Below are 18,886 nucleotides of genomic sequence, written 5' to 3'. Positions count from 1 at the left end.
CTAGTGGAGATAGTTGCAAGTAGAAAGTACGTTGAACCGTAAACTTCCGAAATCGCAGAAAGACGCAGATATTTCGGGAAAGAAAACAAAACTACCCTACATTGCGATAACATTTAGGCTTCTGATTATGGTAGTAAAAATACAAGAATTTTAAACACCTAAATTACCTTTTAGTTAATAACTTTAATACTTGGTATAAAGATTCCAATAAAAATATTTATGCTTTCCATTCGTATTATGATTATTTTGAATTCACGTTTCTCGCAATATCAGCAGCTCATTTATGTACTTATTAATTAGCTATAACGCACGAACAATTAATCTAATTTATTAATGACCATTCTAAGTCATGTACGATTGTACGAATGATTAAGGTATCTAAGTAAAGTGGTTTCAATTAACTACGTGTTATTTTTGCTAACTCATTCTGAATGTGGCCAAGCGAATATTATTCCACTTTTAATTATAAAAACGAAAGTTTGTAAGTCTGTTTGTTTGTTACCTCTTCACGTCGAAACCGCTGAACCGATTTAGATGAAATTCAGTGTACAGCTAATTTGAGTCCCGGGGTAGAACATAAGGTAGTTTCTATCTCGGAAAATTGCATAGTTCTTGACTAAACATCGGTATTATAAGTATATTCATACTGGTATGTTACTGCACTGATTCACTTGTAGTTCTGGTATCGATATTATAGGACATTACATTTATAGATACTAGATACATTTATATCTATAGTAATATTTTCATGGGGGAGGCTTAATGTCCAACAGACGTCCTACGGATGATATGATGATGATGATTATTTTCTTGTGTGTGTAATAACGTGCACACTAACAAAGGCCACTGGCACAAGTTTATTAATTCGTTGGCACTGCGAAACAAATGGACCCGATCCTGTGTCTTCCTGATTGATATACGGCACGTGCCGGCACTGGACACGGCCGCGTCGTGTCGGACACGTCGGCACGCACGTGTCCGTTTAATTAATTCCATCGGTTTTAGTGGGTGGTCATTTGAACAGCGGTAAAAAGTTGTATTTTGAACGAAACAGAACTGGATAGTAAACGCTTGTTTTGCAATGCAAAATTCAATGTTAAAGTTAGTCAGTCCCTCTTGGCACGAGTTGTTACTCATTTAAATCTTATAGCTGTTGTGGTGTTTTTATGGTTAAGGCCTTTGGGAACTGACATGTTCATTATCGTTTGATCAAAGTTTCATAATAAATAAAGATTAAAAAAAAAAAGTTTCTTGTTCAATTACACTATGAAAAATAAAAATAGTGGCATGACAGAGGTAAAAAAATTGTTATAATGTAGGTAGTTATCTAATTATCCAGAGAATAAAGCGCGAGAGCGCGAAAAGCGGAATACGTTTGTATGGAGTAACGGCCGCCCATATTTCCACGGTCTACGACCCACAACAATAATTTGCTTCAGTAGTTCTCGTGGTTTCTTACTAGTCTGAAGTGATTACGGCTCGTTCGTTGCATTATACTGGTCCATGTTTTCTGTCTTCGGCAGCTTTTAGTGCTTTTGTGGCAGACAGGCCTTAACTAGGTCAAGAGACTTAACTAGGTCTGACCGTCGGGTAGGTGAGCGACCACGTTCCCGTTGACCTTGCCTACCATTATTAGCTTTTCCAGACTCTCAGCTCTCAGGGTTCCTGCGGGCAAAAACGTGTCCAAACTATGTCAATATGTGCTGGAAGCAGATAGTGGACAACCTTGTAGTTATTCCGAGCTCTTTGAGAATCGATACATTGGTTTGACGCGCCGTCCACGGAATACGCAGCAACATATATTTTCTTCATAATTGCCTACAAATAAACTATCAAACAATCAAAATTAGGTGTTTCTTTATTATGTTCCTATATTAGTGCCCGTGCCGTGCTCGATTTTAGCATAGGACGGACCCATCTCTTTCCGTCGGTATACCTAGTAACAGGCGACTACGGGGACCTGGTGTGAGGTGGGCAGTAGCGATTTCTATTTCCAAATACGAAATCCGGACTCCAATACTGCGGTGAGTAAGGCAAGGGAAACCACCGCACTATGTTACCAAGAGAGTCGTCATGAAAACACTAAATATCTTCAACCGAGACGGCCAAGAACACTGTCAAGAGTTTAGCGACGAGAGAGAGAGATTAGTACAGATATAACCTGCAAAATATCGTCCAATTATCGGAGAACAGCGAATAAAAAATAATCTTACAGCCGAACATAAAACTGGAACATCTTGTGTCCATGCCCGAGTTATGTCTGAACGTTATTGCCCTCATAACGACGATCAGTTAGCAGAACGGTTATGGTTATGGAACCCTTATTTGAGATATCGTTCGTTATCGTAACAGTTTATACAAAATTAGGAGTGACCCTAAGAGTCTATGCGATGCCTACGCGATTTAGTAAGTATTCGATTAAGAGGCATTATTTTTTTCTGCTTCTTCTTGACAGTAAATTCCATATGGGAAATGTAGCTACTAATATTGTTCTATTTTAGAGTTCCAGTGCTAGCCTAAAACATCTGATCTTGGATACCATTTTTGGTCAATTTAAAACTTACGACTATTCTGACAAGCCCAAAGAGGCAGGGTTTCTTTTATTTAGGTCTTTCGTCTTAGGTGTTTAGGTAGTTTCTTCTAGGTCACGTTTTTCTTTTTTGGAGCTCCATTATCTAGCTTCTGGTGCCATCACTAGATCAGCTTGATGATATCATATTATTATATTGTCTAATTTATTGAATAAGGCGTTACTTTGCGGAGGTTCTATCGATGAACTACCTATTTATTACAATTACTTTGCTCACCCGCGTCCAAAGCAAACGCGGTCACGGGTTTGCAAAGTAATTGTAATTGCACGTTCATATTGAATTGGGTGAAAATAAAGTTCAAAGATTCCATTACATACAGACAATACTCGTATACTCGTAGAAACATAGTTAAAAGTGTGTGTTAGAAACATTTGAAATAGTCTTCTTTAAGTATTTTTCGTTTGTTTCAGATAAAATTAAATCTACGTTTGAAACAGAAAGAATTTAATCTTAAAGTAAATCGTGGACGGGCAGCACAATGAACTTAACAAAAGTATTGAAATCCTTAGAGCGCGCTCAGGGATCTTATCATTATTGTATTGGGAGACCTAATTACAAAAAGAGAAGATAGAAGACTCGACACGATGTAAGATAGGTTAGTGTCCGTTTCTATAAAGATAAAAATGGATGAGGATATATTTAAGCCGTTTTGCCACCTAAATAACACTTAAGTGTTGTTTTTATTTATTAATGTTATTTAGCCTATATGGTGTTTACTGGGTTGGTATTGTATGGGTGTTATTGCCCGAAATAAAAAGTTTTATCGTTATTATCAACTGTAGTATCGTCATAATATTACTTAAACTTTTGTGAGACATATTGATAAAATTACAAAATTCAACAGTTCAACACACGATTCTAAGCCAGAAAACGATCCGACTAGTTGAACCTATGAAAACCTATGCCTATGAAGCCTATGCCTAAGATGAGCCTTTGAAAGTTGACCTATAAAAAAGTGCTTCCGAAAAGCTCGAAACTAGTCGGACCGTTTCCTGGATTATTATCGTGAGTTGAACCATTTAATTTACATAGTAATTTTGTAATATCGTCGTGCTTGCCATGACCGAAATTACGAATAGACCGAATTGGAAAGTATCCACCATTTTGCGCTTCTGAACATTTTTGTCAAAAACCGCGAGATTATAACTATTATAAATAAACGCGATTTATGATTCATCATATTTTAACAAAATACCGATGTTTTTATGTTTATTTAGTTAGATATAGTTGGGGCTTGTCTACCTACTATCTGTTCTGTGGTCGCAGTGGGACGGGGTTAATCGAAAAGTCGAAGTGCTTCTTGAGACGGTCCTATTACTAATGTTCAGCCATTGTTTCCTGCCAGCGAACTTAGCGCCAAGTTTAAAAACAATTATTTCCGCAATTATATCGAGCCATTGTTCGGCGCGATCTTTGATTCTTCGAAAGTAAGCGTTCCATTAAATTAGAGGCAACTTATGTTAAACAAAATAACACTCATGCTACAAGTGGGCGAATTTGTATACTATCCTACTAATATTATAAACGAGAAAGTTTGCGAAGATGTTTGGATACTTTGTTACTTAATAGCGCATTAACAGCTCGACGAACTTTGATGCAATTTGGTCCACAGATATTTATTTTGTAACCTGAATTAACACATACGATACTCTTTATCCTAGAACACTGGATAGTTCCCACGGGAAAGCGATAAATTAATTTTTCGCAGATGATTTCCATTCATATTTTCAATAAAAAATTGTGACGAATTGTGGAAACGTCGAGGTAAACGTTTGGCGTGATAAGTCCCGATTTGTTTTGTTTGTATGATCTGAGTTACCTGTTACCTGACGGTGTCATGTACCTATGGTATGTCGGTATGTCGGAGAGGTCTACCTGTGCAAGTGTAGCGAAGGATGATCGGTTCGGTTTTTTAACGATTGCAGATTGATTGCCGCTACATCGAGAAATATATTTTTTGAATATATCGCAATGCCCCGAGAACATATGCGTCCCATGCACAACACAATGTGTTAGACCTTAAGCTAGGTTAGGTACCTTGTAAGTACCTACTTCTTGGGACTTTGACGCAGTTGGTAGGTAAGTAAGTACATTAATATTGTCAGTGTATTCTGAGGTTGAGCGTGTGTCAACTTAAGGTTACATCGTATCGCCTTACTTAAATACTTACTAAGAAAGCAGTATGGCCTTACCTAATATATTAATTTTATACATTGTTACTGTGTACTAATTTAATGTACGTCATTTCTGTGGTTTTATTGCAAAGCAATTATCTGTCCATTAAAATATTTTGATGTCTCAACAATGAATTTTTTGCAACCACTCAAACATTTTAATATGTCGTAAACTGTAATGACCACATTAAAATATCCTTAAAATCATAAACTAATGCGTCTTAACCTGTTAATAATATAGTTCAAAATTGAATGATACTACAGGTTAATACAATTTTGTAGGTGCAACTTCTGCGCCACGTTGTCATTGCTGGCGTTAACATCATTGCATTCTGTTTCAAATTTTAAAATCTTGATATTAAGGTAGCTGTTTGCTTCAACAGGTTTTTACAACTGCAGTGTTATTTTGGTGTTTCAAAGGAAAGTCCTGAGTGCAACCGTCTTAGTAGCAGGCTTTATGTCTCCACGAAGCTGCTTAACGCTTCCAGTGAAAAGCTTTCCTGGTACATTTCTGGTTACTTTCCGAATATGAAAATGCCTTTCTTTTGGCTTTAAGGTACATCGTATAATGCCATGACCGCAATAGGAACGTGTCAGGAACGGAATGTCACACGCATAGGATAACACGCGACGCCGACGGTCGGTTACGAAATGTGCTGGTGAGTAAAATCTCATACTTATTGATACAAAGAATATAATTTTTACAAGCTTTTATTTAGTTTCACCTGTCCTGTTGTCTGTCTGTCTGTCTGTCTGTCTGTAGTCAAATCTTGCAAGTATAAATTGACCAACTTTCAGGTAGTCCAGCCAGGATTGTCTCCACAGGACGGAACTCTTCAGCGGTTAGTAGCATCGACTTGAAATTTGGTATGCAAATGTAGTTTGTGTGACAGTGCAAGTACTGTCAACAAAAAGTACAGTCAGCAAAAAAAGCTTGGAGTAAAAATGAAATTTTTACCAAAAACTTATTTACACATTGCTGACGGTCATGGTATGATAAGTATAAAAATATAGAATACCAATCAATTTCAGTTACAAAGTGAACATTAAGTATGACACAAGTAAAAGAGTAAACTAAAGCGTCCGAAATGTTAGTTTCTTTTTCGCTGTTTTAGTAGGTATGCGAAAAGATCTATAGAAGTCTAAAACATATTCACTTTAGCAACAGAGCTATAGCTACGAAGTGCAAAATTCGAACTTCGTATCTTGGCATCCGGCTGACGCTAATATTATTTTAATACGAGAGTGAGAGGGACGGTACGATACGAACTTCGATTTTCGTAGTAGCCCCCTAGATCCTTTTTTACTTTGTTTGCAAGTCACAGTCCTCACTAGAGATAGCAGCTGTCCGTTTGAGTAAGATTAAGGAAAACTAGTAGGATTAGTAGGAGGGTAGTAGTAGTTAGGTAATGATAATTATGAGAAGGATTTGAAATACTAAGGGGCTGTTTCACCATCCATTGATTAGCGTTAACCGACGGTTAAATGTGATGCCGTCTCCGTCTATTCGAACAAAACAAATAGAGACGGCATCACACCTAACCGCCAGTTAACGCTAATCAATGGATGGTGAAACAGCCCCTAACTCTTTTGTGTAACTATTTTGCGCCGAACTTGTTAAGACTATGATAATTACCTACCTACGCTAAAATATTTTTGAAATGATTTGATAGACGGTTTCTTTGAAATGAGTTCGGAAATTGTTTAAGAATCTAAGGTTATTTCAAATGATTTCGTGATCTACGAGTTTAAGATAAAATTTAGAACAATGTTTCATTCAAGAGATGATTCATCACATGGCATAGGTAGTGAATAATTAACACTAGAGGCAATGCAAAACTGAAAGTGTTTGACATTGGTTTCCTCGAATTTTTGTCAGATGTTAATATTAAAGCTAGTAAAACTATGGAAAAAAAATAGCACTTACAGGTAAAAGTTGTACTTATTCGTATTGTTTCTGACACGTCAACGGCGACCACGTACATACCTGTAATTAAAAACATACGTATAATGTGTTATTGTACAAACTGATATTTCTGACACTTAAGGGCTTATTACACTTGACTAAATTTAGGATGCTAAATTATTAGTTGTTAATATTATTTAGGATGTTACGAAACCTTACTGATTTAGGAAAGTGTCGCGTTTAGCTAAGTAAAAACGTTGGCTAAACGTGATTACATTTTCCTAAATTGGGTTTTAAAATCATCTAGGATCCTAAATTTAGTCAAGTGTAATAAGCCAACTTAGATTTTCCATTTAAGATAAACTTAATTACTTAATTGTTATCTGATCATTGTTACGCGAACTTGTAACAGATGAGAAAAATATGGGTTTTACCGACAGAAAGATGGCTTTTTAACATTACTCAGATACGATTAGAAATTATTTCATTAACACAATATTACAAAAATCCAGCAATTACTTTAACTGTGACGTATATCCTTAAAATTCATAACTTTTTTGATTTGGATTTGCTAATTAATTCATCATCATCATAATCAGCCGTAGGACGTCCACTGTTGGACATAGCCACATAGGCCCTCCCATAGTCCTCCAGTTGCCTCGTTTGGAAGTGACTTGCATCCACTGTTAATCAGCGACTTTAACCTGGTCATCCGTCCATCTCGTTTCGTAAATGTTCGTATTATCCGCGGTCTCCACTCGAGAACCTTTCGGCCTCAACGTCCATCTGTTCTCCGTGCTATATAGCCTGCCCATTGCCACATCAACGAGCTAATTAATTAAATAATTAAGTATAAAACCCTTATAACTTCAATTTATGGATGCAGAATTCTCTCAAATGTTTTACTATCAAAATTTTATCAAGCAGATCCAATTTCTACTAACTCTTAAATGTAATAAAAGGTGGCGTTAGTCATTTGTTTTTATTGGTCCTTAATTGTTTTCAATTATTCACTTATTGAAAATCCCCCGTATTGCTATAATAATTAACTTAACGAGCTTAAAAATGTATTTACTTAGTCCATTGTGAAATCTATTGCTAATTACTAATAATTATTGTCAAAACTTGTTTATTTGCGTTAATATGGGTCTGCTTAATGTCAAATTGTTTAACGATATCATTATGTACTCATTATGAACTTGAATTTTGAGGGCATATGTAGACCAATTTTTTGATGAAACATTACTTCTGCTTGTGACTTCATAGGACACACATCGTACTTTTCCACATGGACGAATTCGATAACCAAATCCAAGATCCAGAGGTCTCCAGTGTACAAGAGGCACAAGAACAAGTAAGTGATATAGTTATAGAATAATATACAATGTTCGTTTCTTAACATAGTATAAAACTCACTTGCCGCCCTGTCTACCTTCCTATATGTATTTTATGTAGGTACACTTAGATTTTTTAAATAAACTACGTAAGTTTTTATTTAACTTGATATAGGTATGTATGTATGTGTGCGGGTCTAATCTTGCACGTTTGCCATCCAGTTGAATAAAAAAAAAAAAAAACTAAATTTGGACCCATTCCCAGAAGTCAGGTTGACTTAAAATTTGATATAGTTTTATAAATCTGGCGGAAGTATTATAATCTTAACATCTTGGTAGTCCGGCCAGGGTCATTTCCGCAGGACGGACCTCCTCAATGGTTTAATGGCATCGACTTGAAATTTCAACAAAAAGTACAGTTAGCAAAAAACTTGCATTAAAATTGCAATTTTTAAACAAAAACTTATTTATTTAGTGTGATTGACGTGAAGGATAACATAAATTGTTTTTATTACAGTGGCAGGCACAAGAGCTTGCAGAGGCAGTTGATTTAGCAGGATTGTTGTTTGACATGCTGCGGGTCACTTCCGATCAAGGTACCTATTTATTTAATGTTGGGATTCCGTATCCGAAAGGTGACAAACGAAACTATTGCTGTTGGTACGATGTCCGTCGGTTCGTCTATTTGTCAAAGGGATAAAAAACAAAAACAAAATAAAAGACAACATCAAAAGAATTATTGTCAAATTTGTATGGTGCTAAGTACGTTGCAGTAAAACGACAAAATACACTAAAACCTAAACTTAATGTGTTTTTTTTCATTGTTTTTCTATATAACATTTAGACAAACGAGCCTCATGAATGACAAAAGATAATTATACTGTACAACAAATAATAGTAATCGGTCAAGCTTGAGTCGGTATTCCGGAAAAAAACAGTTATTTGACAGTCTTCAACTTCTATCACCTTGTAGTTACTTTATGAACTGAAATAGATAAGGTAATCGGTTAATTTTTTGCTGTCTTGTGGTGTAAACATTATATATTTGTCTTTGACTTCACGGAACCCTCGGTGCGCTAGCTAGTCTAAATCAAACTTAGTTGGTGTTAAATAAAATGTTAATGTCCATTTTATTTATTTCAATTCAAATTTTTCTTTCCAGTTCATGCTGTGACCTCTTCAACGAGAGGCTTAGAGGGGGACCTACAGCAAGAACAAGAAGTAATAAACGCATGTGACCATCGAATAGCAACCATGCAAGAAGAATGTGCCCGAGTAAATGAAAGATTAGTCGAAATAAATGTAAGTTCTCTTGAGTGTTTTAAGATTCTTCCAGGTTCAGTGTAACTACTGTAGTAAGAAGACACATTAGAAAGATCTCTCTCAGGCAGATTTCACACCTGGTGGTAAACAGGAATGACATTGTCAACGCTAATACGAGTAGCTGCGTAGATGGCCACCTGTCACATCTGGAACCAAAAATTTGTTTCAATTCAAATTTCTTTGTTTTAATTGACTAGTTGTGTTTCAATATATATTTTTTGTCCACAGTCTCAGGTAGATTACTGGCAGGGGAAATTAAATAATTGCATTGCTGAGCTAAACAATCAGCACCAGCAAAACAGAGCCGCGCAGATGCGGGAGAACACAATTATGGTAAGTATGTACGTTAGTCAAGGTAAAAGAATGTTTGAAAAAAGTTTTTCGTTAAAAATTTAATTTTTAATACAAGCTGCATTGTCATCCAAAGTACATTTCCGTACCAAATTTCAAGTCGGTGCCATTAACCCTTGAGGAGTTCCGACGAGGAGACGATCCTAGCTGGACAACCATGATGTCACTGCTAGATTTGTACCTGTTGTCACCAGACTTAGGTACATAAAAGTATGCCAAATTTTAAGACGACCCGACTACTGGAGGTGGGTCAAATTCAACTCGTATGATTTGACGCGCACACATATACATACATACAAACATAAGCTTATAAAAATGAAGTCGAACAAATTTATAACTTTTTTTTCTTTTTGCAGGCTTTGATCGAAGAGGAGAGGCAACTGATTGCGGAGTTTCGGAGTCACGGTTATTCTGTTGTGACCCCTAATCCTATGTAAATTTCCAGTCCTTCCACACCACTAGCTATGTAGGCTACTCCAGCTTAGTAAATGTCCAGCCGAGATTTTTGACTGTTTTGTTCTAATGATTATAATTTATATGTATAATTTTGATTATTTATTGTGTTACATAAGCGATTCTATCTATTAATGTTTTAGTAAAATCATTAGTTATAAATTTGTCATTAACGTTCCGTTTTTCCATCCTTATAAAATCTTTAATAAACATTTTTTTACTATTTATTTACTGAAGTTTCATTCTATTTTTACTTCTGATCGTATCCATATTCATTACCAACCTATAGTAGTTTGTAGGTAGACACAGGGTAGATTGTTAAACTGAGATTGGAAATGATCCACAAAGTCTAAGCAACAAACAATGAACTAGTACCTAACTAATTAGTTAAACACACATAATTTGATATTTTTAATGCTAGCTTCACATGCAATTGAATCGTATTCCTGCCCAGAGGCCTTAAGCCGAGTTTAAACCTGCAAGAAAAATCGTGCAAGTTGCATTACATTGCGGCGCTCGATTGACCACTACAAATTCGTTGGCTTTACGGCCTCGTAATGTAATGCAACTTGCACGATTTTTCTTGCAAGTCTTAACTCGGCTTTATCGTCTAACCCACTGACGTCCGCGATCGCATTTACCATCTCTTTCTACCCTCCTCTTCTACCGTGTGACAGAAATATGTGGTAAAAACGTTAGTAATTTCAACTGTTTTAAACAATACTTCCTCAGGCTCAAATCTAAATTAAAAACTAAAAAAAAGGTCACACCTAATAAAAAAAGCTTGGATTATTTTCTGATAACTTTGCTATCTATGTTTTGCATTTTTATAGTTTCTTTATGCATATATCGAAGAAGTGCTTGGTCTACCTACTGATAAAAATAAATATCACTCCTTTTTTAGCATTAGAAAAAGGGTAAGCAATCTTGAAGAGTCCTTTTATTGATAAACGTTTTTAAAAAAACATTAACTATTATGATACCAAAAGCATGTAAATGATCATTATAATATGTCCTTGCTAATTGTTACCTACATATTTGCCGTGACTTATTTTTCAAAAGTGTTTTTCAATCAAAAGTCACGTCAAGATCGTTTACCTTTCTAATGCTAAAAAAACTAAGTACTTATAAGGAACGGATAAACGTAGGTACTTAAATAAATAGATAGGTACATACTTTTTTTAACCCGGTCGTCTAAGCTAAGACACATGTCAACACTAATACAGGCAACTTGCATAGCAACCAAGAGATTCATAATCTTCTTTGTACCTATGATTTTTTACCCATTTAATTCCCTGTATCTAATCGTTATAATACAATCAAAAACCCGAACGAGAACCCTTTACAGCGGGCGGGGTCGTGGCGTACACGCAACGTGAACGCTACTCATTTTTCATACTGCGACACTGAGACAGTAAATAATAGAACATTTATGATGTGTATACCCCAATCGCACTCGGTCTTAAAACACTGAATCCTATTCGAGAAGTTTCATCCGAGCATCGAGGGGTACGGAACATGTTTTCACTTAATTAAGTACATGTCATGTAAAAATTTCCACATGTTAATTGGGTCAACGAACCATGGGTTTTCATTTAATTACCGAAAGATTAAATTTTCCATGTCACAGAGTTACGGCTTTCATATGCAAATTATTGCGGGTATGTACGATACGGATCGGCTGTATGGGGAACATCTCGTTTATGTAAGTATGCTTGGACCACACTCTACCAGCACTACTGCATCTAAAAAGTTGGAAAACCCCCGACTTTGTCACTTCAAAGTTCAATATCTCAAAAACGGCTGAACCGATTTTGATGAAGTCTAAGAACCATCGCTAAAATACCTGCTTTCAATTAAAAAAACGCGTTCAAATCGGTCCACACGTTTAAGAGCTGCGGTGCCACAGACAGGCACACACACAGACACACATTAGCGGTGAAACTTATACCTAACACCCTCTTTTTGCGTCGAGGGTTAAAAAGAAGACCAGTTTGTGCTTCCCGGATGACTGGGGTTGGAACTCTCTCCATAGTATTGGCAAGGGAAAGACATCCTGCGACTAATAATTTGGAATGTGAAACTTGTGCGCGTGTGTGTATGAGTATTTTTCATTATATAACTAACACAAACGTAGACCACGACATTATTTTTGGAAATTTCCATGGCAATTTCACTTTGAGTTTGAAGACTTGATAAGTATATATTTTGAAAACAATTACACAAGTGAACAATGATATGCACGCATCATATAGCCTATAAGTTGCCTGTGCATTTACTCGTAAATAATAAAAGAAATAGTAATATTTATAATAATTCCATATACTTAACCCTGGTATTTAACTTACTGACCTAATGGTTCACGCGTGCAAAACCGCGGGTAAAAACACTAGTATTATTTATTTATTTCATCATTGCACTTTGTACTTACATGGCATCTTAGGTCTAAGTGCAACTGTGGTACAACCCTGTTTAAGGGCATAGCAAATAAGTATAGCAAAATTGGTTATAAAAAATATTAAAATTCATGCACATCGGGTACCTAAATAGAAATAATAATAATAGTTGATAAAACAAAAAATGTCAGTAAAAAAAATGTAAAACAATATTATTAATAATAGTAAATTGTACAACAAGAGCATAAAACGACCCATTTTACCCAAGACGTTCATACAGCCACCCGAGCCGGTACGGCGAGGGTGGATAGACACGTCGAGGGAAAAATGGGTTTAATGCTCAAGTTTTACACTCTGCTTTTCACTTCGATGGCGAGGAAATGAAATAGCAACAGTGGAAACAATTGTTCACTTACTACGTACATTTTATTTTTCATGCATTAGTAGGTATATAATTATACATTTTTAGTTTTATTGATTTATTTTGATTGATTTTTAGTTTTATATAAATTAAATTATTATATTACTTACTCGTATACTTATATTATGTAGGTTGAACGTCATGATCTTTCAGGGTTTGGGAGTTTAAACATCGTAAGCTTCACTTATACTTTGCATCTGTAGGTATAATTGATTCCGTCTACTAAGAAAACTCTTTATATTCTAATCTATCTAATGCTACTTTGGCTACACAGTGTGTCCGTGTGTCACTCATAGACCGTAATATTTATTTAGTCTCCATATCAATCCGGCGGCGTCGCGCAGCTGATTCTGCATACCAAATAAAACAAACGCAGAACCACTGTATATAAATGATTCATTATTCCCTTTGAACAAATCCGCCACCAAAATATGTCGCTCTTAGGCGATAAGGCCGCCTATTGCTTACCTTGTAATTTTTTTCTCTGTGTATCTGTTTTCTGTATCGCTTACTATTTCTGGTGTACAATAAAGAGTCTTTGTATCGTATTGTATGTTTATTATTAACAGTTTTAATGATTCATAGTTAAATGTGCTGGCTGACGGATTGATTAATCAGCGCCTAGTCTAAACTCTTGGACTTTCCTTGCGTTTGAAATTTTGCCTCGAATGGCCGTGAATAGTTTGTGACACATTCAGAAATCTAATTTTTGTATCCTAAGTACTAACTAATCTTTCTATGTTATAGTAAAAGATAGCGAGTACGCGTCTGTGTTACTCTTACAGGATAAAACATTTTTTTAACCCCCGACCCAAAAAGAGGGGTGTTATAAGTTTGACCGCTATGTGTGTCTCTATGTGTGTGTGTGTGTGTGTGTGTGTGTGTGTGTGTGTGTGTGTGTGTGTGTGCGTGTGTGCGTGTGTGTGTGTGTGTGTGTGTGTGTGTGTGTGTGTTTATTTGAAATTGGGTTTTCCAGCGATGGTTCTTAGACATGTTTCATCAAAATCGGTTTAGTCGTTTATGAGATATTGAACTTTGAAGTGACAAAGTCAGGGGTTCTCCAACTTTTTGCTGGTTAGGTTAGATTATTATCTTGTGAATAACACATAAAGTAAGTACTTTATAAATAAATCTTAACCACCTAAGCTATGAAACACGGAATATGGCATAGGTGTATACCGAATGTGTACTATTTATAAACCCCGGAATTATATTTCAACTGCCCATTCCGAATGGTTTATGCGAGCGAAGCCACGGGTACAGGCTAGTATTTATTGTATTTTTTTTTCTTATTTCTATCATTTTTATTGGCCGTGGTGGCCTGTGGTTTAACCTATGGCCTCGCAAGCAGAGGATCGTGGCTTCAAATCCCTCATCATTCATTCAGAGCCTGCCCAGCAGTGGGACGCACCTATATAGGCTGGGATGATATAATTTTTTTGCGAGCGTACAGCGGTCATGCAATTTCGGAATATTCCGAAGAAATAAATAAATATCACGGCACAATTCACACCAATTGACCTAGTCCCAAAGAAAGCTTTAGCAAATCTTGTGTTATGGGTACCTACTAAGCAACGGATAAATATAATTATATAGATGTAGATACATACTTAAATACATATTAAACACCCAAGACCCGAGAGCCAACATTCGTATTTTTCATACAAATATCTGCCCCGACACGGGAATCGAAACCGGGACTTTAAGCTTCGTAGTCAGGTTCTCTAACCACTAGGCCATCTGGTCGTCAAATAAGAAATAAGAAGAATGAGAATAGAACAATTTGAAGACTGCCCATTCCCACCAACTTCCCTACACACTTAAACTATTTTTTTCTCTTTCTTTTCTTGAAGTTTGAAGCTCTCAAACGTTGTGTTGTTAAATAGAAGCAAGCGATAGTAAACTTGGTTGCATGTAACCCATTTACGGTTGTTCAAAAACAATCGCGAACTCAAGTGTCTGAGGTTAATGCAGTGTCCTGGCCGCCTGGAGGACAGTAAACACGACTGTACTGTGGTACTAATGGAGTAAAGTAAATGAATGAAACGAGTTCGAGTCGATTATTTATTTGCAACGACGGAAAATCATTTTTTTGTAATTGCTAATAACATAACATTGATAAGTTGTTAAGTGATTAAGCCCTATTATTTAACAAAAAAACTGAAAGAACTCTTTAGCTTTAACACCACTACAAGTACCTGTACGCTATTATGCGTAGGTATAATGCAACGTCAATGAGGGCTATCGCGTATGAATTCGCCGCTAGAGGCGCTAGTGTAGCGTGAGGTCTCCGAAATGTCAAATCTCATAGTTTTTGGGTGAGCTACGCGGGTTTATTTAGAATTAGAATAATTTTGTGAATATTTTACATTACCTGAAATTAATTATGGCAATTATGCGTTACGGGGCAATGAATGTCTGTGTTTGGAGACAGTTTTGTCTTTCGGAAACTTTTGTCCTCCCTTTTTTTCCGAACAAAACGGGACTACGCAACACTGTGGTTGCTCGATATTTTTATGGTACGGTTTTAAGGTGTATTCAATATGATTTTAATCCAAAATTTTGTTTTCACGCCCGTAACAACAAACTTTGAAAGCCATACTTAAAAACCTCACGCAACAGTGCGCCATCTAGTGAGACAAAAAACGATAGCCCTCATTACGAGTATGACAAAGTAGTTCACTTCCAACTCACTCATCCTTCACCACCAAAATCGAGAACCATCATTAGAAGTGTCATCGTTTCGAGTAAAGTGCACTCCGGGCTCGGAATGAAACTTTCCTTCGCGTTTCATTTGTTTTTCCCGGACTATTGCGCGGTGTATTTGATTTATTGTGCTTGGTAGTGCCGCAAGCTTATTTGCACTTCTGATACTCTTTGCATTATTAGAAGAAAAATTGGGCTTAGTTTTAACGTGAATGAATGAATGAATGAATGAAATCGTTTATTGCATGACCACAGCAAATGCGTGGCAAATGCGTGACAGGTAAATGAACTAGTAAATATTATACCGAGAGCGCTGCGTTTTGAGGTTTCAAAAATATTAAAGTTGTTTCTTTTTCGCATATAGCTTCCGGACCATTTGCCCAATCTAATACAAACTTGTATAGATACGTAGAAAATTAGGTATTAGTGTTTTCCATCAATATTGGCGAATAACGGCATGATGTCGTTTCTTTTAAATTTCTCTAAGGTTCTAGAAAGACGATTACTGGCGTACATAAATGATACCACAAGCGTAAATACATGTACGCTTGCCAGTTTTGACGAATCCAAAGATGACTTACATGTTGAAAACCGTCCAGCCATATGGGCTATAGAGAAGCCCAAAGAAATATAAATACACACGCTTGAAAAACATAACCCTCCTCGGAGTACCTAGTCGAGTAATTAAAAAAAACAAAATGCACCACGCCTCCATAATGCAGTGACGCTCCGCAATGAGTACCCGGTAATGACGAGCAATTTCAATAAATATTAAATTATGACATAGCTGGAATTACTACAATTACCGGAGGTTTATCTTAATTAACATCGACGAATGTCATTGTCTTCGGAATGGTCAATAAATTTGCATATTGACGCGAGGATTTAGTAGCTTTAGGGTTACGACGAATTATATTTTACAAATCGATTATTATTAAGTATCGATTAAACAAAGGACGTGCCATGAATTTTGTCATAGCTACTAATTATAGTTAACGTGATACTAAAACTGAATTTTGATTCCTTTCTCTTAATTCAATAGGAAACTAGGTAATAGGCAGTGCCATTAGTTAGAGTTAAGGTACTTAAGGTCCCGGGTCACGTACACAAGAACATGTCATGTAGTGACAGTGTGATTTTGACATTTACTCAATCATTTCATTTGTTCATTTTATGCAATCAGTTTTTCATGCCGCATGTGTGTAATCATTCACTTCCACTCTCCTCACATTACCTATATTATGATTTTTACTTATCCTACCTATTTGGTTTCCCCTAGTTCGGGCACCAGTCTCCACCACATAAGTCTACCAGCTATAGTTTAAGGTCGTGTTTTTCTTACTGTCTCTGTATTGTACTTTATGGTGGAATGAATAAATACTTTTTTACTTTTTTTTACTTATTTTTTTATTTCGTATGTCTGTAAAATGTAAATGTCAGCTTAGATGGTTTAGCTTTAGATGGTCAGTTAGCCATTCACAGAACTAATAGGTACCTAGTAAGAGGAATTGAAATTCAGTCGTATGTATTTCCTTCCACAATCAATGTACCAGTTTTTATGACTCTCTCGCTGTCAATGTGCACATACTTTTTCGTGTTTTTATAGTTCGATTACGGTACTCAACAATGAAATGTAAGCCACCGCGTTATTAACCATCATCTCTGCAATAATATTTTTTGAGCAGTTAATTTTACATTTAACTTAAGTAAGCTAAGAGTATTGTATGGCTTCTTAGCTACAAGTAGGTGGCCAAAAACGCGGTCGCATTTTTAGTTCGTGTGACATTTTTATTCCTCTCTGTTATAAGTTCTGTGGTCGTTACTCTTCTATATATTGAGGGAAGTATCCATACAAGATGGCAGATATTCTAAGCTCAAAGTCCGTCAAGAGCGATGGAGCCAACTATGCTCGGAGTTTCCCTACGTGATTGAATCATGAATAAGAAGATCCGTAGGAAAACCAAACACTGGTCACAAAGTCACCAGAAAGTTGCCAGACTTTAGCTACTATGGGCAGGGTAGTAAGAGTGGCGACCGCAAATCGGAAGACGAACCGTAGAAAAGCTCCCAACAAGATGGACCGACGATCTGGTAAAGATAGCAGGAACCAGGGCAGGATCGATCGATGTGGAACTCTTTTGGGGAGGCCTTTGTCGAGCAGTGGACGTCTTTCGGCTGATATGATGGTGATGAGATATCATTACAGAAATAGTTGTTTACTGCGATGTTAAGACCTCTTTTATCATTATTAGTTACGACGATTCTTAATACAAAACAACTGCAAAAATGTTATTCGTAGAATAGCGGGGCATCGTCTGACGCACAGTCATTTTGTTTTGTCATAACTCATACCTTGTATAAGACCACCGGCAATGCTGTTTAGTAAAATGAATTATTAGACTCATTTAATTTTATTATTCAGGGAGCGAAGAAGTTGCCTATTAATATTTTTATCCAGATATTTAAATTTTAGAGGTTATTTCAACTCCAAATCATTAATGAACAACTACTTTCTATTCTTGTAGCAAAAAATATTTGTATTCATGTCAGTATTGTAGGGTAGGTACTAAATAAACATTTATGCATTCTCCATACAAACCAATAGGTTCCAAAAAATACCAAGAAAAATTTAAGACACCTTTTCTCGCAAAGTGATAAAACAGGAGGCAGTATTTGAATTTTGAGTACAAATAAACATATTTTCGAAATAAAAAAAAATAGTGCAAATGTTGCGTTGCGGAGGTACTTATTTTTTAACCTCTTACTTCGGAACGAACTGACCAATCATTGATTAATTCTTTTTATTCCAGTTTGTCCTTCTGTTTCTGGTAATTTGCTTCGAATCTACTAAGTATACCGTTAAACTTGAAAGTTGGTACACAGACGCATATTATATTATCTATTTTGTGACTTTAACAAGGACGGTGTAACATAAAAAAATATTAAAAAAAAAGGAATTAAAAAAACAGACCATCCACTACGGAACAATGGGCACGTGTGTCCGACTTACATTTGACTGGTTTTTTCAGCTGCTACTTACTATTGAAAGCAGCTTAAAAATATTTGTGCTACCAAACAAGACATTATCATAATCCAAAAGGATCCCTTTCCGCTAATACATCACTTATGGATTGTACATGGCATTTTGCTTCCGATAATCCATAAATAACGGCCATATTTTTACCACTTAAAAATATGTTAGCGCTTATCCACATCCTTTGAAGCCGACAT

At 36.1% G+C, this 18,886-nt stretch overlaps 2 protein-coding genes across 2 annotated transcripts in view; one reads left to right on the top strand and one right to left on the bottom strand.

Annotated features, from left to right (window-relative positions):
* The window catches only part of LOC141432066 (kinesin-like protein CG14535), a 343,284-nt gene that overhangs the window by 166,281 nt on the left and 158,117 nt on the right, over nt 1–18,886 (bottom strand). The window lies entirely within an intron of this gene.
* LOC141432064 (uncharacterized) lies at nt 7,884–10,359 on the top strand. Its single transcript, XM_074093446.1, has 5 exons — nt 7,884–8,025; nt 8,523–8,601; nt 9,168–9,307; nt 9,557–9,661; nt 10,036–10,359. The coding sequence occupies exons 1-5, from the start codon at nt 7,960–7,962 to the stop codon at nt 10,114–10,116; spliced, it is 471 nt and encodes a 156-aa protein (XP_073949547.1). The 5' UTR covers nt 7,884–7,959; the 3' UTR covers nt 10,117–10,359.

Source organism: Choristoneura fumiferana, chromosome 10 (genome assembly GCF_025370935.1).
Source record: "Choristoneura fumiferana chromosome 10, NRCan_CFum_1, whole genome shotgun sequence".
NCBI classification, from domain to species: domain Eukaryota; kingdom Metazoa; phylum Arthropoda; class Insecta; order Lepidoptera; family Tortricidae; genus Choristoneura; species Choristoneura fumiferana.
The sequence above is the reverse complement of the archived record's forward strand: the minus strand, read 5'-3'. Positions and strand labels throughout refer to the sequence as shown.

Bases quoted from the DNA above. Each gene is read 5' to 3' on its own strand.
- LOC141432064 (XM_074093446.1), top strand. From the start codon at position 7,960: ATGGACGAATTCGATAACCAAATCCAAGATCCAGAGGTCTCCAGTGTA. The intron at 8,602-9,167 runs GTACCTATTTAT...TTTTCTTTCCAG, and splicing joins GCGGGTCACTTCCGATCAAG to TTCATGCTGTGACCTCTTCA. The intron at 9,308-9,556 runs GTAAGTTCTCTT...TTTTGTCCACAG, and splicing joins AAAGATTAGTCGAAATAAAT to TCTCAGGTAGATTACTGGCA.